Source organism: Podarcis cretensis (genome assembly GCF_951804945.1).
Source record: "Podarcis cretensis genome assembly, chromosome: 1".
Lineage (NCBI taxonomy): Eukaryota > Metazoa > Chordata > Lepidosauria > Squamata > Lacertidae > Podarcis > Podarcis cretensis.
In genome coordinates, this window is record NC_137170.1 from 109,582,149 (window position 1) to 109,608,813 (window position 26,665).

The 26,665-nt window shown below is 39.4% G+C and overlaps 1 protein-coding gene across 4 annotated transcripts in view; it reads right to left on the reverse strand.

Moving 5' to 3' along the window:
* The window catches only part of RBMS1 (RNA binding motif single stranded interacting protein 1), a 123,834-nt gene that overhangs the window by 23,616 nt on the left and 73,553 nt on the right, over positions 1-26,665 (reverse strand). For all 4 annotated transcript variants that reach the window (XM_079980412.1, XM_079980411.1, XM_079980410.1 and 1 more), the window contains exons 2-4: positions 26,261-26,436; positions 11,402-11,460; positions 7,664-7,755 (exon numbers count right to left, since the gene is read on the reverse strand). In XM_079980412.1, coding sequence (XP_079836538.1) covers positions 7,664-7,755; positions 11,402-11,460; positions 26,261-26,436 — 327 coding nt within the window. The remainder of the gene's footprint in view (positions 1-7,663; positions 7,756-11,401; positions 11,461-26,260; positions 26,437-26,665) is intronic.

A 26,665-nucleotide genomic window follows, 5' to 3' on the forward strand; every position in this document is an offset into this window, starting at 1 on the left:
GGGGGATAAGCATTCCCAGATAATTGATACCAGCTTTTATTTCACCTTCCACACTGCATGGTGGATGTTTTATGATATTTTATAAATTTATAAAGATATTTGTCCTGTTGCTGTTTCTGTAAAGATTTTTGAGATTACGTATCAAAATGTGCTGCTATGTTTCTGTTTCGAAGGGATTGCATTGTTTTATTGCATTTATTATTGTTATGTTTAATACCGCACCACACTGAATAATAAATACAAGAAGTAAACTGGTCCTTGCAAAAGAAGAACTCCTGTGTTGGGCTTCCGCTAACGAAAAGGGAGGGAAAGGTAACTTAGAACTAAAAGCTTTCGAGTCTGCTGAATTCACTTATTTGCTTCTCCTCAAGCATATCAAAACAAGGCTGATTTTAAGTTAGCGTTCTTCTGTATGTATGCATGTTATTCTTCCTTAGGCACTCAAGGGATTAAGTATCTAATAAGCATAAAGCTATGTTCAGCATTTATTAAGAAATGGGGGTAGCCAGCTGTGAGCATCAACTTGAGCAGGGCAGGAGTGGCAGATGGGGGTGGGGTGTTGGATAGAAGAGTAGTAAGTGGAGGTCCTGCATGGTGTAAAACTCCCAGTCATCATCTGAAACTAATTAACAAAAACTCCCTGTGTGTAGAACTGTTCCTAACATGCAAGGGGGGGGGGAAGCCCCAACAACTTGGCAGCATGATAAAACATCTGTTTTCTCTTCCATTGCAAAGGGTCACGGCTAACAGACAGCCATTCAGAAAACATGTGACTGTATGGAAGACCCTTTTGGGATTCGATCCTAGCTGGCCTGCCTTCCCATGGAAGCAGTGCTCATGTGTATCACTGAAGATGCACCCACAGTTAAATGTAAAACTATTCAAGCTTCAGCTGCAGTGCTGTCAGTTACTGCTCTGACCCATTCAGCAAATGGGTTGAACTAGGCATCCATATATGGCTTTATTTCTGGTCTGGAACAGCCACAAAAATGCATCAGTAAAAAAGAACTCCCAAGTCTACATTAGTCAGCTAATTATCAGGGTCCTCTCTCTAAAAATAAAATAAAGTAAATTAGCATGGTTATTGTTTTTGTTCATTGATCTCAAGGAACTATTTAAAGGTACTTTGTTACAATGAATGCTGTTGTAATGCTAACAGCACGGTTAATTGTTTAATCATATGGTTTTTGTCTTCACGCACATCCTGTTTTTCCTTTTAAAAAGTACATGAAGCATGAAGTTGAAATAATTGTGCTCCAAGACCGCTTAGAACACAGAGCTCACCCTTGAAATCACAATCTCTATAATTAGAAGTCCCCCTCCCGAACAAGTTGAAATACTAAGCCTCTTAAAAAAAAATAAAAATGGTTGTATTTATTTAGTTTGGAATGGTGCCTCATGTTGCCTATATTGTGCAATAGGTGCACAAAATAGGGGAAAAGATCAGAGGCAGAAAACATCATAATTGCAACAAAATTCATATGTTGTAGAAATTTTTATGGATGAATTGCAGCCACTGTGGATATACCTCCATTTGAGGTCTGTGGCTGAATCCTTCATTCATGTTCCCAAATTTGTAGAGCCAAGTTGTAATATAAAGCTGGGCCTTTTTTCTAGTTATCATGGAGTCTACATTATGTAATTCTCTGTCTGGGAACAGTGGCTATGTAGCCTCCTCTCATAGCTTCTGCTGATATATTGTCATGCTTAGAATAAAGCAATTGAAATTGATGGGTCTTATATTAGCCACAACTAACTTACTGATTTCAGTAGGTCTACTGTAAGCAAGGCTGGATCCGATCCAATCTGGCTGCTGTCATATAGGTGTCCCCCTCCTCCCACTTAATATTTTAAAAATTAACCGTTGCTTTAACAACTTTTGTTATGTTTTAATATACTTACAAGCAGCTTTGCATTTTCTTTGCTCTGCAGAAAGGCTGTGACCCCCCCCCCGGAAGTTCCAGAAGATTAGTGGGGCTTATTGCAGATTTCCTTAAAAGACCATGTTAGTAGAAGCTCTCAGTATGCTGGGAGCACCAAAACAATATCCCAACACATGGGGACCACCATATGTATTTATCTAGCTCTCTTTGAAAGCTGGAGAGAGAGACAGGGAACACAGATCCATTATGTTCCATGGGGATCACTTCCCAGTAAGTGGATATAGAACTGCAGCTTTAAACTAGTTAGAGAAAGGGGGAATTAAAACCAAAAACAAGAAACACACCTTGCATTATCTAGTCAAATATAAAAAATGCCAACAGAAGCAAAGTTAACATTGTATGGCAACATTTTCAGTAGGCATGATTAATAATCCTTTCTGGTTCATAGAACTTGATTACATTGCAATGGCAGGGGAGAAAGTGCCATGTATATCATGGTTCAGTATGTTACTTGCTTCCCAACAAGGGATATATATAGGTAGTGAAGTGAAATGATGCTCATGTAACTCTTTCAAAAAATTGCCACCTGAGGAAAGATTGTGCCCCCATCCCCCAAATGATCTAAGTATTGCCGGAGGAAACGTGTGTAGCAACCCACAATAATATGGTAGTCTTCGGCACATTAGTGCAATTAAGACCAAATTATTCCTCAGCTTCCAACTCAGTGCTGACAATCACAATCTAGTACCTGATTCATTCATTCATTCATTCATTCATTCATTCATTCATTCACTGCATTCACATATGCCTTTCTGTGTGGGCACCCAAGGGAGCTTAAGATACTAAAGGACTAAAACAAAGTTAGCCCGATGGGAGGGGACAGTCCCACTGGAGCCGGCCCTAATGTTGTCTATGCCTGACTCCATAGCCTCTTCTTCCTCCTCACAGGGCAGATAGTGCCGGAAGAGAAGTCTTAACCTCATAGAGCTTAGCACAAGATTCCTCGATTCAATTCCATCACGGAACTTTCAGCACTGCTACTAGAAAGCTTCACTGAAACAGAAAAATAGTGTGCCATTCATACTGGTCTTAAATCTATGTATGAACACAAAAGACAGTATCTACTTCCTGATTATAGTGGCATTCAAACAAGACAAACAGCATGGCTGAAAGGGCCTTTATTTTTCACCAGACTATGGTACAAGAACATAGCTGAGCAAATCTGAAATAGCGTTTCTTTTCAATTCATGAGAATGGAGACATTCCTAAGTGCCTTTTGGATAAGAGGACAACCCTTTGTATGAAGATGTTCAGGGCTTTGTTAAGAAAGCAATGCAATGAGACCTTTTAGAAGCTCCACGTGTATTCCACTAACCTTATCTGAGAGGACCACAAAAAGCCAAAAGCATTCATGGGGGAAAAATAAAAATAAATACTTTTCATTTTGTAAGAGGAACTCTTAATTAATTAAATCAATGGGCATATACTGTAGGCATGTATAGGTGTTCAGACCTCATTTTAACATTGCATTGAGCTCATAGAAATTAGGTGGAGGAGGCAAACTAACACAATCAACTTAAGAAGTACACTTGAGTTCACGTAATCCAAGAGACCAAGCAGTGGTCCAGAGTAAGTATGTTGTAAGAGACATCTCACTCTACTGTCTATGGTGATGTTCTGGTATTTAAGTAAATATAATTGTGTGTGTATGTCATGATATTAGAGTAATTAAGGTAAATGTGTAGGTAATTATGGTATTTAAATTAAGGTATGTGTTAGGCTGGGAGAAGGAGAGAGTTCTTGGAATGCTGGAAGTGAGTGGTGACTGAATAAGAGTTTGAGAGGGAGCCTCAACACTGGTGTGAGCCTGTTCAGAGAATAAGTTGAGTTTCGGACTGGGTGGTAGTTGGAGTGAGAACTGGAGGTGTTTAGAGTGTGTTTGGGTGGTGGTAGCAAGGGTTGGCATAATAGAAGGGAATAAAACATAACAGAAACCATACCCTTCTGTGCACTAAGTGATCACATAACTTCTGTTTTAATAAAATTACTGTATTGCACCACATGCCACTTATTTGGCTACATTACAGATGGGAAGGATGCAGGTACATCGTATGTGGGGTGGCAGTAAGATTAAAGGGAGTTTACAGAAAGCCATTAGAAGCCCAGCTCAGAGCTGTACCTTTTGCAAAGAGTGAGAAGGTGGTAGAGGGGAGTAAGAAGATTAGTCCGTCAGGTGACAAAAGCAACATAAGAAGAGGACAGAAAATAACCATAAATGAAACTGCTAAGGGTCTCATAAGCAATTTATTTATAAAAGCAAACATACTATATATTTTAAGATGATTACACAACACACCCAGATATCAAGACACAGCATCAATAGCCCTTATTAAAAATAGGAAATGTTTTGTGGAAGAGCAAACACATTAAGATGTCATCTCCTGAAGCCTTTCATTTATATAACAATGTTGTCAGCTGCCTAACTTTATAGCGCTAACCCCTTTAACCAGCCAACATAACGGTAAATAACGGTCCCTTGCATTACACAAAAAATTAAGCTTACCTATGGGCTAAAACTACATTTCCTTCTTGATGCAGGTTAGTAAACATAGTGCTCAGTCTACAGCAAACTAGATGTACAGGTTCTAGGCTAGTGTTCTCTGTGACATGTTAGCTTTCTGTGTGAGATTTTCAAAATAAGCAAGCAAAGGAACATTGAAGCTTGTAAGCTTCTGCCTGCAATGGTTCAAACCATACACAGGTTTATCCTCTCCATCAGACTAGGTCCAGGCCACTATATAATCTAGAAAATGTGATCTCTGCATGCCTGAACCAGGATGACATCTCTAGTTAGCCAACTCTGCTATTCACGTGTGAAGTACATTTCCCTTTCTCTCCCCTTTGCTGACTGAAACTCTGCTCATTCCAAATACTATGGAATTAGATGCTTATCACTCATCATATGTAATAAAGGTGATGAAATTATAGTCACATTGCCTTTTGAGTTTTATAAGTGGACCCCATCAGCACATACACATAGTTCAGAGCACTGTTGCCTTTTCAGATTTCTATCCTCTTGTATTTCCAACTTCCGTTTGAAATTTAAGAGCATAACCATGAACAAATTGCTGCTTTTAAAAGCATCACCACCCAAATTCACACAAAGAGGGCTCATTAACATTGGAGACAAATGTGCACTATTTCCAGTTTTTGTTTTGTGTGTTCCTCTCACCCGTCACGTGCCTAGATATTAAATATTATGACACCACCATTAACACAGAGACCCACAGAACAGCCATAATGCAAGAAAGTCATCTAGTAAGAGCAAGTGTGCATGCATGTGATAAAATGTGCATTAAGTAATAGACATATGGTTTTCATTTTGCTGTCCTGGAACTAATCCAATGACATTTCAGGTTATTAGCTCCACTGTTCCTCAGTGGAGAATTTGGAAAAATATTGCCTAAGCTGAAAAAAGCCACCCTGGTTTATACATTACTCAAGAAGAAGCAGAACGGACAAGAAAGGTGTGCCAGATTTGTTTCATATTTAATCATTCTGAGGGGCTCTAACATTATTTAGTCACTTGAATATTTTAGAAAGTACTATGTTTTCAAACTTGGAAGGATAGACTTTAAAGAATGATTGCAATATATGTACGTGCAGAAGACCTGCATCACTCATAGTTTACAATAGTTCCCATTATTGACAGCTGCCTGTATTATAACCTGTCACAACTGGACAAAGATAAGGACCCAGACAGCAAAAGACTGGAGGATCAAAACATGGGAAATAGTAAATAAAATAAAATTAACTAACCTTGTGGAAAGGTGGGGTATGTCTATAATATATTAGTGCACCAGAGTACAGGAGTACATACTTTTCAGGATGTTGCAAGTCACTTAAGAAATTATATATATTCTGTTTAGGTAAACAGTATTGTTGGAATAGATTTGCTATTACAATGTGTTGGCAGCTGATGACCACGCACCCCAGAGAGTTTTGTTGCCTTTATATCCCTATCATTATATCTCTATCATTAATGTATCTCTTTTGTTGTAATTATATTTTGACTGACTTGTAGTTGGATAACAACAAGAGCAACGACCACACCAATGGCTCCCACTTGCTGGTCTTATGAAAGTTTGACATACAAATAAAGACTATTTGAACTGCTCTATTCTAACTCTGCAAAGATTCACACTCTTCAGTCATTTTCTACTTCTTTCATTTCATATGCCGTTAATGCAGAGAGGTAAGCACTGAATTACCATTGTAAATAGGGGAATATGCTTTAGAGAAATTAAGTGTTTTGCTGCTATAACCAACACAAAATTTTCCAGGAAATGGCAGGGACTTTCTATTTAATGAAGTTCAGATTCTGAAGAAAGTTTATTCCCGCCCCCCACTGTTCAGTTCTTTCCACAAGAGTGCTCATTCTCCTAATTTATATGCATTCTGTTGGCAACCTTTGGCCTTTATAAAATAGCAACATTTGTAGCATTACTCAGGCTGATTTGAGTTCTATCAGATTACGTTTCTTTTGGTGGCTGAAATGGCTGATTCTAGATCAGCAGAACCTGACAAAAATACCACAATTTATTTTTTAGTGAGTGAACCATGCCTGACATTTGGCTTCCTCCATCTCCAAAGCAAGCCATTTTTCTAGTCCAAGTTCCATGTGCTAGGCCACAGTATGTGATGGCTGGGGTTGCAACTATTTACAAGAATTTGCCACTCACTGGTTTTATTTCCAAGCATCTTCATATTGGAGTACTAAATGACCTCAGAACACTGGTTGCCATACTGTAGAGCTTGGTCTTTTGGTTCCTGATTAACTTGCATATTATGCGCATAACCAAGTCAACATACCTTTCTTTTAAGGGGAGTAAGAAGGGTGATGGGTAAATAGGCCTTAATGTGGACAATTGCACTCCCCCCCCCCCCAAAACATAAATGCAGCATAAACAGCAGAGTTGAAAACTGTTGTGTTCCATCTTTTGAAAACAAGAAACAATGCATGTTTCATTGTCATAAGCTGCTGAGAATATGTGCCTGGTAGTGACATAATTTTTGTCTTGATGGTTAGCTTAGTATTACAAGTGGTACAAGTGGTACCTGCTGAGCATTTTGTCTTCATTGGGCTGTTTGGAGATTTCATCTTCCCTTACTTTTCTTCCTAAAGGTTTGTTGTTGCAAACCTTGGAGTTTCCCCTCCTCTACTGATAACCTCCTTTCTCTGCGTTGTTGTGCTGTTTTGGCTACATCAATCAACAACACTCATGGCTGGAGACTGGAATTAGAGGGGAAGATTCCAGGCATGCTCTGTAAGGTAGCCAAAAGTGATGACTACTTCCTGAGTAAAGTATTTAGTTTCTCTTCAAGGGACAAATTGTCATTGCTATAGATTTATGGTAACAAAATCTAACTACCCCAGGAGTAGTACTGTCAAAAGTCATCCTAGGTGATGGTTTAAGACCTTGCCCCATGAGCATGTTTTGTTTTTTTAAATGATGGAGGACTTCAAGTACACATGAGAAGGTCCATTATGAGAAGGCATTGATGAGAAGACATTGATTTCATGCCAGGAAGGATCCACTATCACCAGAGTGTAGAGCAGGGGTGAAGAATATGTGGCTCCCCAGGTGTTGCTGGACTATAACTCTTTTCTTATCCCCAGCCAATATGGTCAGCAGTGAGGGATGGTGGGAGTTAAAAAGTCCAACAATAACTGGAGGCCACAGGTTTCTGAGGTTACTCTCCAAATGCATTTATCTTACCTTTGCCATCTGTGCTTGGACTCCAGTGGCCTTCAGAGCGGATACTGCTTTCTGAGCTGCGGCTGGACTGTCAAAGTCTACAAAACCATAACCTGGAATTTAAAACATCGCTTATTTATTGGGTAAGAAAAGCTGAAGTGTTCACTTCCTATTTCATCTGAAAGCTTAAGGGCAATGGCTTATAACATGCATGTTTTATTTCATCCTCATAACCATCCCCTGAAAAATGAGGATGAGGAAATAGTGTCTATGAAAGCACACTCTGCATTGTTTTCCGGAGCTTCCAAAAGACTTTTTTTCTTTAACTGTTACTACTGCACAATTCACTAGAAAAGAGATGTTGTCTTAGCTTGAAACATTTCATATCGCAAAAAACAAATATCTGAGACGTTTGTTTGGATTTGGTTTTTTATTGGCACATGCTCCATTTACTGCCTATGATTCCTTGTTCAGTGCCATATATAAGGCTATCACTTGTAGCCTTTTACAAAAATTGTATATGCACATTATTTGTACATCTACTGAATATACAATATACAATGGGCATTCATCCATGAATGGTGATATCTCATCATGAAGAGAATGGCCAAATGTATTTAGCCCATATTTGTTGCTAACCCTTATCTGCACTGAAATATGACTGCAATATCACTAAATACAACAATCTGCTTATCCAGATATATTTTTTTTAAAAAACATGCTATTCTTGGGTTGGTTCATACTTGCACCATGCCATGGTTCAACGCTTATGTTGGCAAGCTTCTGAGAGATTCAGCAAAGAGTAGGGTCTGCATGCTCCCCATCACCCACATGGCCAAGACTAGTTTGAAAGAACTATGGGTGAGCAACATGCATGAATCAAGAATCCTGGTTTAAAACAGGCAACAGACTGTTACAACAAGCCAGCTTCATAAACCATGGTTTGAAGTTGGCTTATTTAGCAACTAATCATTGGTTGTCGTAAACTGGGGTGTAATACGAAGCGGATATTTTTTGAAACTAAAAGTAAATTAGGAAGATGCAGCCATGCAGGAAGATGTGAAGAAGAGGATGTTAAAGCTTGCTCATTAAAGCTTGCTCATGGTTTTTAGTGCTTTGTGCAGATCAGCAGATTTTCACTACATGCAGTTAAATTAAAAGGAGGAATGCATGCTGTCTGCTTGGGTGGACACTCTCATCGCAGTCATCCTAGATGGGAATCTGGAAATCTTTATTAAACCCAGTCAAGGATTAGATGGCAACTGGGAGTGCACCCATATACTAAATTAAAGAGACTGTTTTGCATCTTCTTATATGTTCTTTATTGATGATGGTCATGGTGGTAAAACAGAGGAGATTAAGCAGTCTTTTTGGTGGTGGCACACATAACCTTCCCTGAGCAATAAGGCATATGCCAATGCTAGTTCAGTTGCTGAGTACCTTTTTATTTATTTTCGCCTTTGTTGTTACAAGTTTTAATTTATTTGGAATATAGATTGTGTTTGGATTTGGATTTTATTGTGCATTGTATTGCTTGTTACTGTAGTGCGTTTCCCCAACTATCAGAAATGTTTGAAATTAAGTTTTTGATTAAAAGGGAGAAAGTCAACAAAGCCCTTTTTATATGCCTTGAATATGACATTTAAAGAAATGCAAAGCTTTACTTTGATATATTTTTTTAAAAAGTCACAGTAGATAGTATCCAACAAAGTAGATCTATTAGTGCAAAGATTTTCATTTGTTCAATGGAACTTTCCCTCCATATCTTCACCTAGGGTGACATTCCCAACTTTGTTCTGGAGCATTGCGGGAAGTCCCAGAACAGATTTAGGGAGTGCACAAGGATAAGAGTGGGAGGTGAATTTTCACTGTGCAGTCCAAAGTCCTTGTGCTTACAGAGATACTTCATTGGATACCCCCAATATTTAGAATATTATATATATATATTCTAAATAAAATATGATATAATATATATTTAATATATTTAGATATTGTAAGTAAGATTACGTTTTATTCTCTTTCTTAAGAAAAATGCAGACACTATGTTGTTTCCACTGCAGTCGTAACCTTGGTTTTCGAACATCTTAGTTCTCGAAAATTTTGGCTCCCAAATGCCACAAACCAGGAAGTGACTGTTCCTGTTTGCGAACTATTTTCAGAAGTTGAACGTCCAACGGGGCCTCTGTGGCTTCCGATTCGCTGCAGGAGCTTCCTACAGCCATTCAGAACCTGTGCTTTGGTTTTTGGAAGTTGAATGGACTTCCGGAACAGATTCCGTCCAACTTCCAAGGTACGACTGTAGTGGCCTTCTGCAAATTGAGCCTTTCCATTCACAGAAGAGTCTTTGTTCTAGCATATGCCTTTGTTAATGAAAGAGAAAGAGAGACGGCTTGTGCAGCTTCTACCTTCCTTCTGCACTCATCTTCCACACTGTTCTGGATGGTCCCCACAACCTCCTGGGAAGAGACCCCTCACATGAAATGAGGGATTGCTGCACAGCAATTAAGTACAAAACAATCCAATAAAGAAGAAGGATAACATATGACAACTGTAGTAAGCAGGACTCATTTGACTAGTATCAAAGGCCTGCGGAAGCTTGAGTAAGTAGAAGCTCACTACAGTTGCCTGCTGTATGTAGGTGGGAAGGTCATTCCACAGGCTGGGGACCACCATGGAAAAGGTACTTTGTCATCCTAACACTGCAATCCTATACATGTTTATTCAGGTGAAGTCCCTGGGACACTCCCACAAATGGGTATAGGACTGCAGCCTAATTCAGTTTAAGTAATTCCTGTTTTCAAACACTGGATACATCTGAGCATGAAGTTTAGCATCAGCATGAAAATAATGTGGACAAATCCAATTAATAGAATCTCTTTTGAGATTAAAATCCTCTGTATGTGTTCTGAAATAACTGGCTTTTTACCACTAGCCTTTGAGTAAAATGTTTGGGTTCGGTTAATGATGAGCTTTCACTTTCTTTGTTCTTGCTTGTCAACTTTGTCCCTAATCGTGGAGGGAGTCAATATTAGCCTTGCTAAGTTGGCAGATGCTTTCCTGTGCTTAAGAGTGGTGTTCCTCCCCTTTTGGAAAGAGGGGCTGCAACCTGATATGTCAGTGTTTGCCATTACGTTCCACCCACCACTCATTCTGTTAGGAAATGATCTAATCATAATTACACTGAAGGTCACCAAACTAAATTAATGCACCCGGTGTCTCAGAAAGAAGTTTATTGTTTCCCCCCCAGCTATAATTATGTCAGTGAAAATGAAACCCTTCCCCCCCCCCCCCGCTCCATTATATTCAAAAAGAAACAGAACACAAATACAATTAGAGGATTGGAACATGCAATTAAGAACTGCTTAACACTACTTCGTTCTAATTAATAAAGCCAATTTACACAATATGTAATCTTTTCAGATACTTTCTGCCGTCAAATGGTCCTTTGTAAAGAGTTCTCATCTCGGCAGGCTAAGGGGGGGGGGGGGTGGAAGCATTTCAAACCTCCCTTTCTTCTTTGAAGCTGAGGCTAAATGGCAAACAGTGCCATGCATGTTAAATTTGACTGAAGTCATCTGAAGTTTTGGCACCCTGTTTGTAGGGCTGGGTACATTCCAGACCTACTAGGGAACAAATGCTCCAGAGTAATGCATGGCAAAACCATTTGTGTGTGTGTGTGTGTGTGTGTGTGTGTGTGTTTAAAGCACATTTTAAAGGATATTAAATCAAAAATTGAAAAAGAATTAACAAGGAACATACCTTTGCATTTGTTTGTCGTTTTATCCAAAATAGCTTTCGTAGACACAATTTTCCCATATCTAAATTTTTTTTTCATAAAAGGAAGAAAGCAGAAGTTACGCTTACAAAATTCCAGCACTAAGAATGAAACTGCAGTACTACTGTGCAACCCTGCACTTGTGAAAATACATTTACTCAATTGCTTTAACCTCCAAAAAGGAAACAAAAGTACTGCCCAACAACCCAATCCTACCCGTGGCTGCAGTGACCTGAGTACACAACAGGGCTTTGCATCAGACCAGCAATAGTGGCACCCACTGTGCCTACTTTCTATTAAACAGAAGGTGGGGGAACTGCATGCTTCAACTCCTTTATATTATGTAATACTGCATTTGTGGACCAGAACAGCTGGATTCCATCCTTTGTCCTTAAATTTTATCTGTAGCACTCCAAAGCATTTCATTTTGGATTTTTTGTTCCCATTTTTCAGAATTGATACTTGAGAGTAGTAGAGAGATGGTATGGTCCACAACATTTGGAGGGAATGTCTATCCCTGGTATAGACATTATGTAGCTAGAAGGAAAAATGGTCCGACTTGATAGAAGGAAAAGTCCTTCTTATGTTCCATCAATTAGATCTGGGCTCTGATCAGAGTGAAGCCTGCTGAGTTTTACGCGCTCTAAGACATGTGTTTCATATGGCTGTTGCATGAAAGCTGCACTTTAGGTTTATAGTACACTGCAATAAGGTACAGTAATACAACACAGCATAAAAATGTCCTTTATTTCCTGATAAATTTATTTATCAAGGAATATGCAGACTAAAAATATGAACTCACAGTAAGAACTCCTCCATTGCATTCCTGCAACACAAACCTGTGTTTTCAGGGCTACAAGCTAATAAACTTTTTTTAAAAATATTTTATCTAGTGGCATAATACCCACTTTCAAGTTTTCCGAGGGTGATGAAGGCCAGTAATACAGGGGTGGTAGTTTCCTTTCAGATGCTAGGTGCAGATGTATAAAATTTATATAAATTTTGAAACCAGGGGGGCATTTTTTTCCTGGTTTGTGGGGGGGAAGGAATGGAAATCTTAGAGAAAATAGGAAAATATGCATTTTTAACACCATTTACAGATCAAAAGCCACTTGGTTTGTCATAACATTATCATGTTTTGAAAGTAAAAGTAAAGTTCATTTATACAACACTTACAATTAAAAATTCCTTATTTTTCCCCTACATTAAAACAAATTATTGTATTTTGGAATACATAATAATTGGAACACACAGTCTCCACAGTGCCAAGCAGACATAAAGCATTCATTGCCCTAAAAAAGAGGGTTTTATTCTGGATTGTTCTGTTTCATGTTTTAATGTGTTGTAAACTGCTTTGAGATTTGTTCTTTAAAATATAAAGCAGTACAGAAATGAAATGAATAATAATAATAATAATAATAATAATAATAATAATAAAGTCCACCGCAAAACCAAAACAAACAAAAATGGTGCCTAGACATTCCATTATGGCGACTGTAACCCATGTTCATGGCGCCATTTTGCGCATATACATCTGGAGATGATGAATGAACTAGAAAGGAGATGGATCATTCTGAAACACTTTTTGGACTTACACATACTTCTTGCTTTAAAAAAAAAATTCTTCAAAGGAGCAGCACACATTCCTAAGAGGAAATTGTGCCCTTTTTGGAGGGTGGGAGACTGGAGGCAAGAGGTGCCAGGTCAGCAGCAGCTGCTGACTATCTCAATGCACCCCACATGGATCTGGACTTATTATGTCATAGTTCCATGCCCACATGGGATGCTGCTGGCCAATAAGCAGCTGTGTGCCTGCACCATGCTGACCTATCTGCCCTCCACCACTGCTCAAGTCACCAACTGGTAATGTCATGTCTACATCGTCAGCTACTGCCTCTCATTTCTGCTAACATTATCTCACATAAGAAAAGCTCTGCTGGATCAAGCCAATGGCCCATCTAGTCCTGCCTGCTGTTTGTACAGCAACCAAACAGATGCATGTTGGAAACTAGCAAGCAGGATTCGAGCAGGAGAGAACTCTCCTCCCTCCCTTTGGTTTCCAGCAACCGATTTTCAGAAGCATTTCTGCCTCCAACCATGGTTGGTGCCTAGCGGCTGACCTGGAACTGGTGCAGACCAGAGGAATCTGACTGTTCAATATCGCTCAGAAGTAATGTTTTAAGTATATTTAAAAATGGCTTTGTTGAAACCCTACAAACCTATACAATAAATCAAATCAAATATATGGCCAGCATCTTTTTTTCACAGATGGTTGTACATATGTTCTCAAAAAATTAATAGCCAATTTCTTGGGGAGATTCTATCACTATCTATCTTCTCTGCACAGAATGTATTGGTTTTGAGAAGAGCAGAAAATCCATGCATTTTGTTTTCCTGCTCCTAGACACTTGGAATTTCTTCCAACCTTTAGTATTTTTCATGAGTTCCCTGCTACCATAAACAAGCATGATTACATCCCACCTTTCTCTTCAGTTAGTTTTTAAAAAGTAAGTTGGAAGGAAAACAACATGATCTACGTCTATTAAAGATTATTATACAAACCACATTCCCAATCATCACAGCAATACTTTTATTTAACTGGGCACATTCAGTCTTGAAGCAGCTTTATACAAATACAAAAAATAAAATAAAATCATCATCATGAAATATTTTACGGTGGTGTGGATCCTTAACAGTCAACGATGATTACAGTCTTACCTTGGAAGTCAAATGGAATCCGTTCCAGAAGTCTATTCAACTTCCAAAATGTTTGAAAACCAAATTGCGGCTTCTGCAGCCAATCAGAAGCTGCGGAAGCCCCACTTCCAGTTAGGAAGGGAGGAGGGAGAGCGCAAACAAAGCAGGAGAAAGGAGGCCTGCAAATTATCTGCAAAGTATCTGTTCAGCTGAGCTACCCCCTGGGAAGCTGTCAAGTCTCCACCTTTTGTTCACAGGTATATTGCCTTGTCAAAACACTTATCACAATGTTATTTCAATACCGGTATTCAACAATATGGCGATTTATCACACAGCCCTAGTGTGTGTACATATATAATGTAAATAAGGATTTATTACATACGCATTCTCTATCTGTTCTTTCATTTATTCCCCTATAGTTAACATTTTCACACCTCTTCTTGAGCTTCATAATTATATATTTTTTCCTCTGTAAATCTTTATGGATTGTTTCACATTCTACAACCCTTTCAATATATTTAAGTAAACTTTCTACTACATGTAACATAATAGAACAGCAGCATACGCAACTCTTTCTGCTCTGTTCAAGTCCAGATCACTTCTAAGTAACATCACTCAAGGTACTTTACTTTACTTTAAATACTTTAATAAGCATAGTGTCTTGGAATGTGTTCATCACACAAGAAATACAAGTCAAACCAGTTTCTCTTCACTTGAAAAAAAAAGTGAATGGGAAGCCACATCCCTGCACTATTCCTTTTACAATGGAAGTATCTACACAAGAACAACAAATGCAGACTTCAATAACTCATGCTCAAATCCTCCAAGGGAAACATTTTGTCAAGTCAGGTGTAAGTAGCATGTGGCTGGAACACTATGGCATATTATCACCCCACCTTTCCTCTAAGAAGTTCCATGTGATGTAGTTGGGGTTCTCTCTTGTTAACCACAGCAACTACCCTATGAGGCAAGTAGGTTGAGTCACTGCAATTTATCCAAGGCCATCCAGTGAGCTTGATAGCTCAAGCAAGAATTTCATCTGCGCTACAAAACAACAAACTCTAACCACTGCAGCACATGCAGAAGCTGGCCTGTTGCACATAGTATTTCAAGGAACACGTAAGAAATGTAAGCAACTCTAAAGACTCAACTCTCACTCTTTGCTTTTTTGCTATCAGCCTCATGTGCTAAAATGGACAGAACTCACCCTATTTTGTTTATGCAGTGTTCAATTTATTCTATTCACTTTCAAACTACATTTTGTAAGTCTGTCATTCTCAATTACCTTCACCAGTGTCAATGACCTTTCATAAGTATGTCCTCTCCCTTCAGGAAAAGTCAGAGGAGAGTCACACTCTGTGCACTCTTATGTGGGAATAAACCACACCGAATATAATAGGACTTATTTCACTGTTAATTGGTACTCTTAATCAAAATCAGCATTAATTCAAAAAGAATGGGATCTTGGAATTCCCATTACGGAACAAACATGGCTCCCCATATTTCATTCTATTAAGACAATGCCATTAAGTTTGCAAATACGGTATAAACTGTTGCTTCAGTGGTTCTTAGAACACCAGTGCAACTTAATAGGATATCCTCAATCATTCAATTCAAATGCTAGAATGTAAGGCATCTGGAGCAGATCATCTTCATATCTGATGGGGATGCCAACAGGCTCAGGTGTACGAGCAACAAATACTGCGTCATATCTCAAGATAGCATCTCTCACATTTGGTTCATATCCTACTGATATCATTTAATGTGACAAAGACAGATTTACCAAGCCCTATGAAACTGTTCACGAAACTCATTGATTTCTGTTAAGACAATTATGGGCAAGACATTGGAAACATTCCCAATCAACCACAATTTGGGAATGGTTATTGAAACATGTTAATACTGGGCTGCAATGGATAAATTAACCAAAGAGGTGCACAGGAAAGAAGGCTTGCAACAAACAATCAGAGGAGAAGATAAGGATAGAATTTTACAAATTAATTACAAGATTATGGATAGCACTGAGCAAATGGCATTCCAATGCGAGTGCCAATTCATTATTATGAAGTATGTGTATATATGTGTATAAATGACAAAGATGCCATTTTCCCAAAGATGGATAATTTAGGACAGAGAAATGGACTAGGCCTAAAACTATAGATAATGGGGATGCTATTCCTTTAGGGGAAGTGGACAAAGCATTCTGGAAGCATGAGAGGAGGAGCAGAAGCAAAGACAGAAGTTCAGTCTCATTCAAAGTACTGACATCAGTGTCAAAGCATGACCCTGCATGTGTTTTCCCAAAAGGCTCTGTAGTGCTGGAGGAAAGGGATACAGCGAGATGTGCATCCCACTGTGATAGGAATGTCCACATCACCTGGTGGCCAGCAGCGTTAGTAGAACTTCAAAAGCAAAGTAGAATTTTATTCTGGAGTGTTTTGACATATGCTTGCATGTACCTGTGAGATGACTTTGTTCAAAGACTTGAAGAGGGCCCAATTATTTTCACAACATAAAAATAATTATATCCTTTAAAAAAATGTTTTAAATTGTGCTTCTGTGTTACTATGAAGCTTGACCCTTCAGGGACCAGGTAAATTTAACTTTATGCTTCATGGTTTCAAAGAAAATTAAAGTTCATGGTTGTTTTCTATGAAGTACTTATGCATACTAATAATTTAATTCAGTTATTAAATGTGTATACAGCCCTTCATCCGAAGACCACAGAGCGGTTCACAACAAAAAACACAAAATACACAACAAAAAACCCAAAATCAGCCATATTAAGATTTATAAGTTAGAAGAATGAATTCTCTTGCACTGTGTCACCCAGTGGCCATGTTTGCACATCATGGGAAGTCATACACCATGAAGTAGTGCATATAAGTGAATTGTATCCACTTTGGTCCTTCCTATTAGCTTGCAAAGGAAACAAAGTCTGGCTTAGCAGTATGTCTAAATTTAAACAAACCTTGATCAAAGAACAAAATTTGGCTTACCAATCATGGTTTAAGGCTTACTGTGATGTGTGAATTCAGCCAATGCCTTTTGCTGGTTGTTTCATAACAATCTGTGTCAGTGCCAGATTTCTTTTGCTAACCCATCTTTGGATCCAGCCCATGACATTTAAATTGTCTTGTGTATGCAAAGCTTGCTATGGAAAAGTTCAGCTGTGCAATAGTTTTGGCATAGGAAATGAAATGAAGGCTATGCAAACAAGAGGAAAGGAGGGAAATGCTTTAGAAGTCAGGAAATGTTTCTTTCCTCCTGTTTGTAGAGACTGGGTACCAGCCTGTGTAGTCCAAAATCCAACCGGAAATGCAGTAACCCACACATTATTTTAGCCTTGAACAGGGATATTTTTGGTCAAAATTAAACTTAGTTGTTTCAATATGGGGAGTGCATTTTGGTATACTAATAGAAGAATAGGGAATTAAGTGTATTATGGCTGTGTCATCTCTAGGACAATTTGAATAAACACATCAAAGTGCATTTCCTAATCATGACTATAAGATCTGTTACTGGTTTACAGAGAGGAAAGCAACAGTTTTAGTTAAAGAAGTTTCAATGTGAAAGTTTCCACCAGACAGAAGACAGAGCCTGGCAAGACAGATCAAAGCATCCTTTAATTATTTTAAGAATATTGTCTTCCATGAAAACATGTGATACGACACCATGCTCTAGTCATTGGGCTGGATCCAAAGGACTATGAGTGGAAGGAAAATAGTAATTGGCTCTGTTCTGCAACACTCAAACAGATCACAAAGTGGGAGCAACTATGGCTCAGTGGCACAGTGCATGCTCTACAAGAAGAACATCCCAAGTTGAATCCCCAGCATTTAGAGTTATAAGCAGGGAACTCGCCAGAACTGAGTTCTGGCACCTCTCAGGTGGGCATCATTGCCATTATAAGAGAACAAGAGAGGCGTTCATGGTGAGTTCCGACACCTCTTTTTCTAGAAAAATAGCACTGGTTGTAAGGCTCAGGTAACAGGTGATAGGAAAGACCTCTGTCCAACTGTGGGATGCCACAAGCCATGGGAATATTGCCATGTATACACCAAGAACAAGCACACACACTTCCTGTGAGAACAGAAATAATTTTGTTTTCTTTATAAAGCAAGGCCAAAAGGTTAAGCTAATCATGAATTTACTGTGTTTCACAGTAATGTGCAGAACACAAACAAATGAAAAATCCAACAAAATAAGTAAGATCCAAGCTTGCAGGCGACCCTTTACTGACCAAGGATCTCTGGTAATGAATAGGCATAGCAAGGTCAATAGTATAGATAGACACCTAAAGAGGGCCAATTACACTGAACAGTGAATTGTGAAAAATTAATGTGGCATTCATACAAGCAAAATTCATAGTTTGCTTTTTGTGATTTAGCAAGAGGAAAGTATAGCAATCACTAAGCTCAAAATTTGATTACTTTGGCCTGGTGATGGTCCAATGTTCTTTTTGTCTAACCATGTTTAGGAGACTGGGATCATCTCATATGAGAGCAACACACGTGCTATTCTTCTACCTCTCATTACTATTGGTCTTGAAACATACAAGAAAGAACATGAATAGGTTTAATTGGGACAGAAGAGTAATTGATGCCCTTATATTCCTATGCTCTTCTACTTAACCATTGTAAATTAAGTCAATTACCCTCCTAAACAATGGTCTGAAATCCATTATATGGGATGGAAACTTTTCCATTACTGTAGTTTTCCATAGGAAAATATTCCACCTTCAAAACTGATCACACTAACATTATACACACAATACAAATTGAGCAAATAGAAAAGATACAGTATCTAAAAATCAAAGTTGTAATTCTTTTTTCATAGCTTCATTTTCTCTCTTAAAATTTAACTGCACACCAATGAGTTGACTTTAACATTATTTACACATATTCCAATGAAGTAACAATAACTACTAAGCCAAGCTCTGACTTTCTTTCTAGTAGCACCTTCCCCCCCCCCCAATGCTGTGCAGCAGACTGGTTGGAGCAACATGGGAAGCTGCCTTATACCCAGTCAAACCATTGACTCCATCTAGGTCAGTACAGTCTACACTGGTTGGGACTGGCTCTCTAGGGGACATTCCTAGCCCTACCTTAGAGATGCCAGGGATTGATCATGGAGCCTTCCGCAAGTGGTTGTTTTATCACAGATTTATGGTCCTTCTTCAAACTTGGAGAGTGCCTCTGATTCAACAGGAGAAACTAAGGCTAGCATAAAACATGAGGGAAACCACGAGGGAGAACACAGAAGTGCCTGAACACACCTAGGTGAGTATCCTTTTAAAGTACAGCGGTACCTCGGGTTAAGAACTTAATTTGTTCTGGAGGTCCGTTCTTAACCTGAAACTGTTCTTAACCTGAGGTACCACTTTAGCTGATGGGGCCTCCCGCTGCTGCCATGCAATTTCTGTTCTCATCCTGAAGCAAAGCTCTTAACCCGAGGTACTATTTCTGGGTTAGCGGAGTCTGTAATCTGAAGCATCTGTAACCTGAAGCGTCTGTAACCCAAGGTACCACTGTATGTCATTCCCCCCTTTTAAAAGGCTAAGTTATTAGAATCCCAGTATTCTGCCTGCCCCATCAGAAGGTATTAAAAAGTAAAGAACAGTAGATCACCAGGACAAGATAACCAAAGGTTACAAATATCTATTCATATGTATATAGCAGGTGTGGGGAGCCTATGGCCCTCCAGATATTGTTGGACCTCCAACTCCCATCAATCCTACTCTGCACAGGTAATGGTCAAGGATGATGGGAATTGCAATCCAAAAATTATATGGAGGGTCAGTTTCCCACCCTGATGTGTGGAGCGTGCTTCCCTTCTGCAAGGGGAATTCCCAAGCCTCCACCAATACTGAACTGAACAGTAAGCGTGGCCTCAGAAACAAGCCAGGTTTAATGTACCTGCCAACCCCAACTTCCTGATGATAGAGGGGAGGAATATGTTTATCTTCAGAGCAAAAAGCTACTGTGCTCCCAGCTGGCTTTATACTTATCTTGGCTTCCTCATCTCAGAGGTGAGTCCTCCCAGGTTGGTCACCCCAGGTCTAACACCATATCCATTTAAGACTATCTGCTGCTTCGCCGTCCCTTCTCCCACCAGGCCTAATAGGAAGCATTGCCTTTCTGAGAATTGGAGTGATCCCTGAAGTTGTTTTATCCAGGGACTTGTGGGGTTGATGCCTAACCATAACATATTAAATGAAGCAACAAACAAACAAGCTTAATGGCTAAGCCCAGTTAGGAGCACCCTACTGGGAAAAGGCCACAGTAATTTCAGAGGAGAGAACAACAAGAGGTTGCTTCTCTCTTAAATCTTACTGCCCAGTATAATCACTCAGCAAAGACTTCAAAGCAAGCACTTCAATATTAGCTGCAACACTGAATAAGACTATATTTAAATACATTAATCAAGATCAAAACAGGATCCTTGCCAAGTGGTAACAATTTACACCACAAAGGAATTCATTCCTTGGGTTATTTGAATTAAAAAAGATCAGCATTTCCTCCTCTGATTCCAGAATTAGAAAGAGCTGTCATTAAATTGGGGGGAGGGGGAGAAATTATTATTATTATTAAACTGAAGCATAAGAATGATAAAATTAAAAGTACTGGAATAATTTAAATAAATCCTTCCTCTAAAGGCTTAATCAATGGTTAGGTTTCTGAAATAGTTAATGTTGAAAGGCCATCAAATAGCGGAGTCTCATTCCTACAACATTGCTTAGCATCTTTGTTCAGCAAGCATAGCCATTATGCTCTTGGGTCCCATTATCCCTGACCACCTGATGAGAGCTGCAGTCCAACAACATCTGGAAAGTGCCATGTGTGCTACTCCTGCTGTGTAGGATATTTTTTAAAAAATAAAATGATGCAAACATGCATTACTTAAAGAGTGTGGCTTAGCAGCAAATCACAGATTCAAAGTCCCAGATTCAATCTTTGGCATCTCTAGATGGGACTGTGGAAAACTCCTGTCTCAAATGCTGCAGAGCAGCTGCCTGTTGCTGTAGACTGAGCTAGATGGCTCTAGTAGTATAAGGTAGTTAGATGCATTCTCTGTAAGGCAGCTTCTTCCTATGTTCCTACAACATAGCAGTGTGCACTTTTTCCTTTTGATGCACAAGGCATGTTAATGAATTGCAAAGAGTATGCCAGGTAATATGTTCAGATATTAATGCAGAAAGATTTTATTATTTCTTGTGCTGGAGGAGACTCTTGAGAGTCCCATGGACTGCAAGAAGATCAAACCTATCCATTCTTAAGGAAATCAGCCCTGAGTGCTCACTGGAAGGACAGATCGTGAAGCTGAGGCTCCAGTACTTTGGCCACCTCATGAGAAGAGAAGACTCCCTGATGTTGGGGAAGATGGAGGGCACAAGGAGAAGGGGACAACAGAGGCCGAGATGGTTGGACACTGTTCTTGAAGCTATAAACATGAGTTTGACCAAACTGCGGGAGGAGTGCCTGGTGTGCTCTGGTCCATGGGGTCATTAAGAGCCGGATTAGACTAAACAACTAAACAACAACAATGCATTAGGCACAAAGGGAAGGATCTTTCCATATCTCCATTTCCCAGACCAGAGAATAGGATAAGTGCACACAGATCTGCTAATCAGCTGAGGTACCTCACTTTCTAACTAGTATCTTTTTTTGCCACCCAGAAAGTAAGAAAGTGTGACTGATTCACTGCTGCACACCAATCTCTTTGTGGCCCTTCAGTAATCCAAGATCCAGCAAGGAGAAGATTCATAGATCTGCAGCCCTGCCCATCAGTGGCTGTTGTTTGGAGGGAGGAGAAAAAAGAGTTTAATTCCCAACTGCATCCATGTCCTCCTTTTTTAAGGACAGCCAGTGGGAGACATGGTGCAGTGAGAAGATGATGTTGAAGCAAATACCGGTATCTGTGCTAGTGGGGACAAACAATGCATTTGTGCATAAAACTCAACACTGAAAACTTTCTTCCCCGTGTTCTTCTGATAGAATGAGGATCTTGCCAGTTCAAAGACATGTGCATACTTCGTGAGTAAGAAGAGGTGGGTGCCATGCCACTAAAGGTGCAGCATTATGGGGCTTAACTGTAAGATTACTACACCAATCCATTAAGAACAGTAGCAAGATTGGCAATGGTGATCATTATGATTAGGGTTACTTACTCAGTTGAAACTAGCAACATGTTAGCCCAAATGGAATGCACATTCTCTGCACCATGATCTCCTCTACACAAAATACTCAGTCATGACTTGAAGGAACAAGATCTTATTGATGGGGCTCACAAGAATGGAAATAGCACAGAAAGCGGAGGAAACTGTCAGTTAGGTCTTCTGTGCTCTTCTTGCCAATAAAGCATTTAAATCTTGCTACATGCATCTTTCCTCATATCAACTGAAAAAATCAGTGGTACCAAGCCAAGCTGCCATTGTTTTTGGCATACATTTTAAAACCTGCTTTGCTGGTTTCCCATACTTATGGCTAAGTTTGTAACAAATATTCAAGTGTATATCTTAATTTTGCTTACTTTAACTTTTTACATGCCACTTTTTCAGCTGTTATGAGTGGCCAAAATCAGCTTAGAGCTAAACTACTTGAATGTAATAATGATAAGCAGGTAAGAAGCAATGCAGCATGTATAATATTCCAAAGAAGAAATGGGAAAGCAAAGTACATTGACAAACACCAGCTGGGCATATAAGCCTGCTGATACAAACCAGTTTTCACTGCCATAGTAGGAGCCAAACCATAATCAAGGGCAATGTGTTTCATAATCTGGAAATTACTATGGCCCTCTTTGGCATCACCACCAACTAAGCCTCTTACTTGTATTATAGACGGCAAGAGAGACCTGTAACAATGGCAATGAGAAGTGCTCTTCATAAGGGTTCTAGGTAGTCAAGCAACAATACCTTCTTTCAGGATACACCATTTCATAGTAACTACTATCGCAGAACTATGCATTCATGAAATTGCGAGGCAAATGAGGAAAACCTAAGGTTATTAATTTAGTTACCCAAGCAGAAATGAAGACAATCCATCTAATTAAACAATGATGTAGAAATACCTGCAAGCTTATTGGTGCTACTCAAATTTACAAAAAATAGGCTACATGTGTAGCAGAAAAGCTTATTTCTGGACTGTTACATCTAAATGTTTTGCACATAAAGCCATCAACTCAGCTACCTCTTGGATTAAGCTGGAACTACAAAAAAAGAGTTTTGCTTCCTTGGTGCTAAAGTGTTCAACTTTCTAAGGCTAAATGTGCATCTTTCTGAAGTTCAAGTAGGGTTATAAAGGCATAATTCCAAAAGATTTACAGTCTCTTTGGTTCATGTATCACAAAGCTAGTCTTTAAGAGACTGTGGTCCATTATTACATCAATCCTGGAAGAGGACTGTGATCTGCAGCCGTAATTATATCACTAATTTTATTATCATAAGAACAGCTGCTTTTCTAATTGCAGTTTGGTTTAATGTCTATGTGTGGCAGCCATAACAGCAACATTATAGGAAGAGGAAGAACTTGAGCAAAAACTTTGTTTCTGATTTTTTATTACATATGCTTGCCAGGATTTTTAAAAAGAAACAAATCAAATAGATTTTGAATAGAATATTCAAAGCTAGATATGTCAACCATGTTTCAGCAGCAGGAGGGCCACTTAAGAACAGAACACCACTTAATACTAAAAAAGAGAGAAATGTGAAGGAAAAAAAAAGTTTTCTTTTGGAGTATCTCCAACCAATGGACTCCTGACACAGGCACACTGGTAAGTTACACTGCTTCTTACAGTGTGGGGTTGTAAAGATAACAGAGGACATCAGGTTTTAGCAGCAGTCTGGTGTTTTTACCACAAACGGTTTTGCTCTATGGTGGTGAACCTGTGGCCCTTCAGATATTGTTGGACTCCAACTCCCATCAGCCCCAGCAAGGATTGTCAGGGATGATGGGAGCTGAAGTTCAACATCACCATCTCTATTCTATGACACCCAACTATAGAATGAATGGGGGCCAGCCAAGAAAAGGCCATCATCACAAAAAAAGTGCTATGCATAAGAATTCCTATCCTTGGATCAAAGTACAACATGTTCTTAAGTTCTGAACCATGGGACTTATATAGGTATTCACCTCATCCATCCATCCCCCTGGGAAGCATTTGTATGATAATTTGAAAATGCAAAACACTAGCTGCAAATCACCTCAACAAAAAGTCCCATTGAGTACAATCCTCAAATCATTCTCTCAAAGAGCAGGGGGAGGACTTGGCTGTCCTAAAGCAAAACAACACTGGTACATTTGTGTTTCAAAATAGGGCAACCTATTGAAAACAGAGTCCTGTCTCCCCACTTTCAGCAAGAGCTCCACTAATGCCATCTGAAAACACCTGCTCTCCCAAGCGAGTGTTTGACATACACTATACAGAAGTCTGTTCCAATCTGGCAGGAAAAGCACAAGCTGTACACCCGTTAGAAAGAACAGATGAATAGAGGTGAGGAATAGAAGATACCCAAAGAGGAAACAGACTGGCAACAAGAAATGGTCTCCCCAGCAAAAGTACTTTCCCCACATTAATCTGTTAAAAAAGCACCCAAAGCAGCACAAAAAAGAATGCAAACATTATAACTTTACTGCTACAAATAAGGAGGTAAAAAACACAACATGCCTGTAATTAGATAAGAGCTCTCTCAAGCAACTTCCCAAAAGAAGTTCTTCCCAAAAGAAGAAAATAATCATCAGAATACAAACATGTTCAAGTTTATCACTGCCAGTAGCACTATGCCAAAACTGAGATGAATGCAGTGGACGAAGCAAGAAGGGGCAGAAACAAATGGACACAGAACTAAGAGCGACACAAATATAGCAAAAGCTCCTTCTGAAAACGGAAGAAGAATCCAGAACAGAAATACAAATGCAGTGGCGAAGCGTGGGTTGTCAGCACCCGGGGCAAGGCAAGTAATTTGCGCCCCCTAACCCGTGGATTTGCGGCCCCTAACCCGTGGATTTGCGCCCCCTAACCCTAACCCCCAGATGTTGCGCCCGGTGCGGCTGGCCCCCCCTGCACCCCCCACGCTACGCCACTGTACAAATGAACAGTTTAGGTGTAATTTTTAAAGTCAAACTGGAAAGATTTGTATCACTTTGCCCCTCTTGCCAAGTACAGGGTGCTGTGGTATCAAACCACTTTGTATGTTATTGCTGCTAAAAGCACATTAATAAGGCAGGGAACAACATTGTCCAAAGAGAAATTTAGCGGGAAGAACTTGGCTTGTGCTTAACTTTCCACAATCCATAAAATTAATACAGTGACTAGCTGGCAAAGGCCAGCTAGTTTTTATCTTCTTGAACCATTTGCTTCTAGTTGTTCAGGACCATGTTGAAAGAAGTTAGCTTTCATAGACCCACATATGTTGCCTGCAGTGACCCAAGCCTCATGCACCTATCTGGATATCTTTTGTTAGAGAAATCTGGGCCTGTTCTATCTACACAGTTGCCACTTGATTCAGTGATAAACTTAAAGGGTTGGATCCAAATAACTGTGAGTGGAAGGTAAACAGCCACTAGCACTGCTCCACAAATGCCCATCCAAGAACTTGAATATATAGTGCTATAATATGTAGGTTCTCTTATAGTTGTTATGCTTCCAAGTTCACAAGCTTTTGTGCTTATACAAAAGAACGTAATTGGATTTAGTCAAACTTTTTTTTCGTACAGCACTGTAGTATGAGGTGTAAAAGACATCCCTCCAATAAGGAGAATATACATTCTTGCATATGAGGCACAATATCCTAAAAAAGACCCCAACACAATATCCTAAAAAAGAACAGCACAAATATTTTACTAGTTTTTATTCAAATGATTTCTGCAAAGCTAACAGCATCCCTCTTAAAGTTTGCAAACAACAGCCTTATATTTATATTTATATACGAGGAAGAAGTTTTTGCAAGTGAACAGCTCCATAACACAAGTTGCTGTACAGCATACAGGTGATGCATATGGGCAACTTCAACCATTTTGACTTACTACGCTTCAGTATTCATTTATTTATTTATTTAGGGGTTGTTTGCATGCCCTGCACAAAATCACTTAAAGCACCTTCTCACTTTAGCAACATATCCCTCAATTTTCAAAATGTATACTTACGGTTGGCATAGTTTTACTAAGTCCTGGTCAGTGGTGTTTGGTGGCAGACCTCGGATATAAAGATTTGTTTTGCTTAATTGATCCCATCCTGAGTTGCTGCTGCTGCTGTTGTTGCTATTGCTGCTGGTGATGATGGGGCTAGGAGGAGCCATTGGATGGGCAGGCACAATGGGCTGCTGAAAAATAAAGCAAGAACAGAGGAGCTCATTTAGGACATACAGTATGAACCGCACAGCACCTTGATTCATCCTGGGAAAAGTTCTGATGCTATTACTCCGTGGTACAAATATCCCTGCTTCCACAGCACCTTGGAAGCCTACAGAGCAAGTCACTCAAAGCATGCAAGGAGACGACACACATATTATGGTGCAAATACATCATATTGCCCTTTCACAGGATGGCATA